This window comes from Somniosus microcephalus, unplaced genomic scaffold, assembly GCF_052327205.1.
Source record: "Somniosus microcephalus isolate GS21.2 unplaced genomic scaffold, FLI_Smic_1.0 unresolved_chr9, whole genome shotgun sequence".
In the NCBI taxonomy this organism is placed as follows: Eukaryota; Metazoa; Chordata; class Chondrichthyes; order Squaliformes; family Somniosidae; genus Somniosus; species Somniosus microcephalus.
The window spans coordinates 16624547-16631135 of record NW_028225187.1 but is presented as its reverse complement, the minus strand read 5'-3'; the positions used below and the strand labels follow the sequence as shown (position 1 = coordinate 16631135).

The 6589-nt window shown below is 57.3% G+C and overlaps 1 protein-coding gene across 1 annotated transcript in view; it reads right to left on the bottom strand.

Moving 5' to 3' along the window:
* LOC147084828 (protein kinase C alpha type-like) overlaps window positions 1-6589 on the bottom strand; it is a 95177-nt gene that overhangs the window by 2494 nt on the left and 86094 nt on the right. Inside the window, exon 12 of the mRNA XM_085979542.1 lies at window positions 5840-5947. Within this exon, the coding sequence (XP_085835668.1) occupies window positions 5840-5947 (108 nt within the window). The remainder of the gene's footprint in view (window positions 1-5839; window positions 5948-6589) is intronic.

The window sequence follows — 6589 nt, the reverse complement described above, 5'->3', positions numbered from 1 at the left end:
TGCATTGTTGGAGGTAGATGTATATACTCTAGGACTCGAGCCCCATAATCCAGGCCCACACTCCCCGGTGCCAGTACTGAGGGAGCGCTGCACTGTCGGAGGTAGATGTATATACTCTGGGACTCGAGCTACATAATCCAGGCTCACACTCCCCGGTGCCAGTACTGAGGGAGCGCTGCACTGTCGGAGGTAGATGTATATACTCTAGGACTCGAGCTCCATAATCCAGGCCCACACTCCCCGGTGCCTGTACTGAGGGAGCGCTGCACTGTCGGAGGTAGATGTATATACTCTAGGACTCGAGCCCCATAATCCAGGCCCACACTCCCCAGTGCCAGTACTGAGGGAGTGCTGCACTGTCGTAGGTAGATGTATATACTCTAGGACTCGAGCCCCATAATCCAGGCCCACACTCCCCGGTGCCAGTACTGAGGGAGCGCTGCACTGTCGGAGGTAGATGTATATACTCTAGGACTGGAGCCCCATAATCCAGGCCCACACTCCCCGGTGCCAGTACTGAGGGAGCGCTGCACTGTCGGAGGTAGATGTATATACTCTAGGACTGGAGCCCCATAATCCAGGCCCACACTCCCCAGTGCCAGTACTGAGGCAGTGCTGCACTGTCGGAGGTGCCGTCTTTCGGATGAGACCTTAAACCGAGGCTCCATCTGCTCTCTCAGATGGACATAAAAGATCCCACGGCCACTATTTCGAAGAAGAGCAGGGGGAGGGTGGGGGAGTTCTCCCCAGTGTCCTGGGGCCAATATTTATCCCAGAACATCACTAAAACAGATGATCTCGTCATTATCACATTGCTGGTTGCGGGAGCTTGCTGTGCGCAAATTGGCTGTTGCGTTTCCTACAACAGTGTCCACACTTCAAAAGTACTTCATTGGCTGTGAAGCGCTTTGGGACGTCCGGTGGTCGTGAAAGGCGCGGGAGAAATGCGAGTCTTTCTTTATGGGTAGTCAAGGAAATGTTCGGAGCCGGGATCCAAAAGTTGGGGCAAGGATTTGGGTTTTACGGAGGGTCTTAAAGGAGGGGAAGGAGGCGGAGACGTTTAGGGAGGGTCTCCTGAGGTATCTCCAACGGCTGAGGGTCTCCCTGCCGCTCAAGGAGATGCTAGGAGGCAGGCCAACATCTTGGCCCAAGAATTGGGTCTGCACGGAGCAGATGGAGGTGGAAAGTTTGGGAGGTTTCGGGAGGGTCTCCACTCTGTCCCTGAGGTGTCTCCAACTACCGAGGGTATCCCCTCTATCCCCTCAGGGAATCCCGCTGAACTCAGTGGTCTCCCCCATCTCCTCAGTGTCTCCCCCATCTCCTCAGGGTCTCCCCCATCTCCTCAGAGACATCCACCATCTCCTCAGGGTCCCCCCATCTCCACAGGATCTCCCCCATTTCCTCAGAGACCTCCCCCATCTCCTCAGGATGTCCCCCATCTCCTCAGGGTCTCCCCCATCTCCTCAGGGTCCCCCCATCTCCTCAGGGTCTCCCCCATCTCATCAGGGTCTCCCCCATCTCCTCAGGGTCTCCCCCATCTCCTCAGTGATCTCCCCCATCTCCTCAGTGATCTCCCCCATCTCCTCAGTGATCTCCCCCATCTCCTCAGGGTCTCCCCCATCTCCTCAGGGTCCCCCCCATCTCATCAGGGTCTCCCCCATCTCCTCAGTGATCTCCCCCATCTCCTCAGTGATCTCCCCCATCTCCTCAGTGATCTCCCCCATCTCCTCAGTGATCTCCCCCATCTCCTCAGTGATCTCCCCCATCTCCTCAGTGATCTCCCCCATCTCCTCAGTGATCTCCCCCATCTCCTCAGTGATCTCCCCCATCTCCTCAGGATCTCCCCCATCTCCTCAGGATCTCCCCCATCACCTCAGGGTCACTCCCATCTCCTCAGGGTCGCCCCCATCTCCTCGGGGTCTCGCCCATCTCCTCGGGGTCTCCCCCATCTCCTCGGGGTCTCCCCCATCTCCTCGGGGTCTCCCCCAGGGTCTCCCCCATCTCCTCAGGGTCTCCCCCATCAGGGTCTCCCCCATCTCCTCAGGGTCTCCCCCATCTCCTCAGGGTCTCCCCCATCTCCTCAGGGTCTCCCCCATCACCTCGGGGTCACTCCCATCTCCTCGGGGTCGCCCCCATCTCCTCGGGGTCTCCCCCATCTCCTCGGGGTCTCCCCCATCTCCTCGGGGTCTCCCCCAGGGTCTCCCCCATCTCCTCAGGGTCTCCCCCATCAGGGTCTCCCCCATCTCCTCAGGGTCTCCCCCATCTCCTCAGGGTCTCCCCCATCTCCCCAGGGTCACCCCCATCTCCCCAGGGTCGCCCCCCATCTCCCCGGGGTTGCCCCCATCTCCTCGGGGTCGCCCCCATCTCCTCGGGGTCGCCCCCATCTCCTCGGGGTCTCCCCCATCTCCTCGGGGTCTCCCCCATCTCCTCGGGGTCTCCCCCATCTCCTCAGGGTCCCGCCCATCTCCTCAGGATCTCCATCTCCTCAGGATCTCCCCCATCACCTCAGGGTCCCCCATCACCTCAGGGTCTCCCCCATCTCCTCAGGATCTTCCCCATCTCCTCAGGGTCTCCCCCGTCTCCTCAGGGTCCCCCCATCTCCTCAGTGACCTCCCCCATCTCCTTAGGATCTCACCCATCTCCTCAGTGACCTCAGTGAACAGGAGGATGAGAATTGTAGGGCTGGAGGAGGTTACGGAGATAGGGAGGGGGCGAGGGCCATGGAGGGATTTGAACAGAAGGATGAGAATTGTAGCGTTGGAGTAGGTTACAGAGATAGGGAGGGGGCAAGGGCCATGGAGGGATTTGAACAGGAGGATGAGAATTGTAGGGCTGGAGGAGGTTACAGAGATAGGGAGGGGGCGAGGGCCATGGACGGATTTGAACAGGAGGATGAGAATTGTAGGGCTGGAGAAGGTTACAGAGATAGGGAGGGGCGAGGGCCATGGAGGGATTTGAACAGGAGGATGAGAATCATATGGGCTGGAGGAGGTTACAGAGATAGGGAGGATAGGGAGGGGGCGAGGGCCATGGAGGGATTTGAACAGGAGGAAGAGAATTGTAGGACTGGAGGAGGTTACAGAGATAGGGAGGGGGTGAGGGCCATGGAGGGATTTGAACAGGAGGATGAGAATTGTAGGGGCTGGAGGAGGTTACAGAGATAGGGAGGGGGTGAGGGCCATGGAGGGATTTGAACAGGAGGATGAGAATTGTAGGGGCTGCAGGAGGTTACAGAGATAGGGAGGGGGCGAGGGGCCATGGAGGGATTTGAGCAGGAGGATGAGACTTGTAGGGCAGGAGGAGGTTACAGAGATAGGGAGGGGGCAAGGGCCATGGAGGGATTTGAACAGGAGGATGAGAATTGTCGGGCTGGAGGAGGTTACAGAGATAGGGAGGGGGCAAGGGCCATGGAGGGATTTGAACAGGAGGATGAGAATTGTAGGGCTGGAGGAGGTTACAGAGATAGGGAGGGGGCGAGGGCCATGGAGGGATTTGAACAGGAGGATGAGAATTGTAGGGCTGGAGGAGGGTTACAGAGATAGGGAGGGGGCGAGGGGCCATGGAGGGATTTGAACAGGAGAATGAGAATTGTAGGGTTGGAGAAGGTTACTGAGATAGGGAGGGGGCGACGGCCATGGAGGGATTTGAACAGGAGGATGAGAATTGTAGGGCTGGAGGAGGTTACAGAGATAGGGAGGGGGCGAGGGGCCATGGAGGGATTTTGAACAGGAGGATGAGAATTGTAGGGGCTGGAGGAGGTTACAGAGATAGGGAGGGGACGAGGGCCATGGAGGGATTTTGAACAGGAGGATGAGAATTGTAGGGGCTGGAGGAGGTTACAGAGATCGGGAGGGGACGAGGGCCATGGAGGGATTTTGAACAGGAGGATGAGAATTGTAGGGCTGGAGGAGGTTACAGAGATAGGGAGGGGGCGAAGGCCATGGAGGGATTTGAAGAGGAGGATGAGAATTGCAGGGGCTGGAGGAGGTTACAGAGATAGGGAGGGGCAAGGGCCATGGAGGGATTTGAACAGGAGGATGAGAATTGTAGGGGCTTGAGGAGGTTACAGAGATAGGGAGGGGGCGAGGGGCCATGGAGGATTTGAACAGGAGGATGAGAATTGTAGGGGCTGGAGGAGGTTACAGAGATAGGGAGGGGGCGAGGGGCCATGGAGGATTTGAACAGGAGGATGAGAATTGTAGGGGCTGGAGGAGGTTACAGAGATAGGGAGGGGGGCGAGGGCCATGGAGGGATTTGAACAGGAGGATGAGAATTGTAGGGGCTGGAGGAGGTTACAGAGATAGGGAGGGGCGAGGGGCCATGGAGGGATTTGAACAGGAGGATGAGAATTGTAGGGGCTTGAGGAGGTTACAGAGATAGGGAGGGGGCGAGGGCCATGGAGGGATTTGAACAGGAGGATGAGAATTGTCGGGCTGGAGGAGGTTACAGAGATAGGGAGGGGGCAAGGGCCATGGAGGGATTTGAACAGGAGGATGAGAATTGTAGGGCTGGAGGAGGTTACAGAGATAGGGAGGGGGCAAGGGCCATGGAGGGATTTGAACAGGAGGATGAGAATTGTAGGGCTGGAGGAGGTTACAGAGATAGGGAGGGGGCGAGGGCCATGGAGGGATTTGAACAGGAGGATGAGAATTGTAGGGCTGGAGGAGGGTTACAGAGATAGGGAGGGGGCGAGGGGCCATGGAGGGGTTGAGCAGGAGGATGAGAATTTTGAAATCGAGGTGTTGCCGGACGGGATACTGTGTAGGTCAGCGAGCACAGGGGACGATGGGTGAACGGGACTCGGTGCGAGTTAGGCAACGGAGGGGGGCAGCGGGAGTTTGGGATGAGTTGATGTTTACGGAGGATGGAAGATGGAAGGCCGGGTAGGAGAGCGTCGGAATAGTCGAGTCTGGAGGGGACAAAGAGCAAATATCATCCAGCAAGAACAGGCTGCAACACCCTGGTGGGCACTGCCTTGTCGCAAGGTCCCATCGCACCATTCCCCTCTCTCCCCACTCAGAAACACGCTTAATCCTTCCAGGGTCCCCCGGTAATGAGCTCACCAATTAGTCCCACTCCCCCTCGCTCGTTCCCCGTATCCTGCAAATTTTTCCCCTCAAGTATTTCTCCCAATTCCTTTTGAAAGTCACTATTGAACTGCTTCCACCGCCCTTTCAGCAGCGCATTCCAGATCACAACAACTCGCTGCGGAAAAAACATTCTCCTCATTTCCCCCTCTGGTTCTTTTGCTGATTATCTTCAATCTGTGTCCTCTGGTTACCGACCCTCCTGCCACTGCAGTTTCTCCTTATTTACTCTATCAAAACCCTTCATGATTTTGAACACCTCTATTAAATCTCCCCTTAACCTTCTCTGCTCTAAGGAGAACAACCCCAGCTTCTCCACATCACTGAAGTCCCTCATCCCTGGTACCATTCTGGTCAATCTCCCCTTAACCTTCTCTGCTCTAAGGAGAACAACCCCAGCTTCTCCAGTCTCTCCACATCACTGAAGTCCCTCATCCCTGGTCCCATTCTGGTCAATCTCCTATTAATCTTCTCTGCTCCAAGGAGAACAACACCAGCTTCTCCAGTCTCTCCACATCACTGAAGTCCCTCATCCCTGGTCCCATTCTGGTCAATCTCCCCTTAACCTTCTCTGCTCCAAGGAGAACAACCCCAGCTTCTCCAGTCTCTCCACATCACTGAAGTCCCTCATCCCTGGTCCCATTCTGGTCAATCTCCCCTTAACCTTCTCTGCTCTAAGGAGAACAACCCCAGCTTCTCCAGTCTCTCCCAGTCCCTCATCACTGGTACCAAAGGTTTTGAAATCGCCTTACCCCTTTGCAGACAGAAACAGCCTCGCGAGACAGGTTTCTGGGGTACGATACATTATGCTCCATGATGGACTGGAACAATTCATCTTCATCCTCACCATCATATGGAGGCTGCACGGGGTGGAACCAGAGGCAAGGGTTAGCGCGGTACGACTCATCGCATGCCAACTCCCACCCCGAACCCGCTCACCTGCCGTACCCCCTCGGGTCTCCTCACATGCAACTGACCCCCTCCAACGTCACAGAGGGTGATCATGAGGACAATATTTGGTCTCACTGTCCTACGCAGTTCCCCCCTTCAGAGTGAAGAGCCCTTCAAGCCCTAGACTCTCTCGCCTCTGAGTTAGAAGGTCGTGGGTTCGAGACCCGACTCCACAGCCTCGAGCACAAAGTCCAGGCCGACACTCCGCGGAGCCAGTACTGAGGGAGAGCGCCGCACTGTCGGAGGGGCAGTACTGAGGGAGCGCCGCACTGTCGGAGGGGCAGTACTGAGGGAGCGCCGCACTGTCGGAGGGGCAGTACTGAGGGAGCGCCACACTGTCGGAGGGGCAGTACTGAGGGAGCGCCGCACTGTCGGAGGGGCAGTACTGAGGGAGCGCCGCACTGTCGGAGGGGCAGTACTGAGGGAGCGCCACACTGTCGGAGGGGCAGTACTGAGGGAGCGCCGCACTGTCGGAGGGGCAGTACTGAGGAGCGCCGCACTGTCGGAGGGGCAGTACTGAGGGAGCGCCGCACTGTCGGAGGGGCAGTACT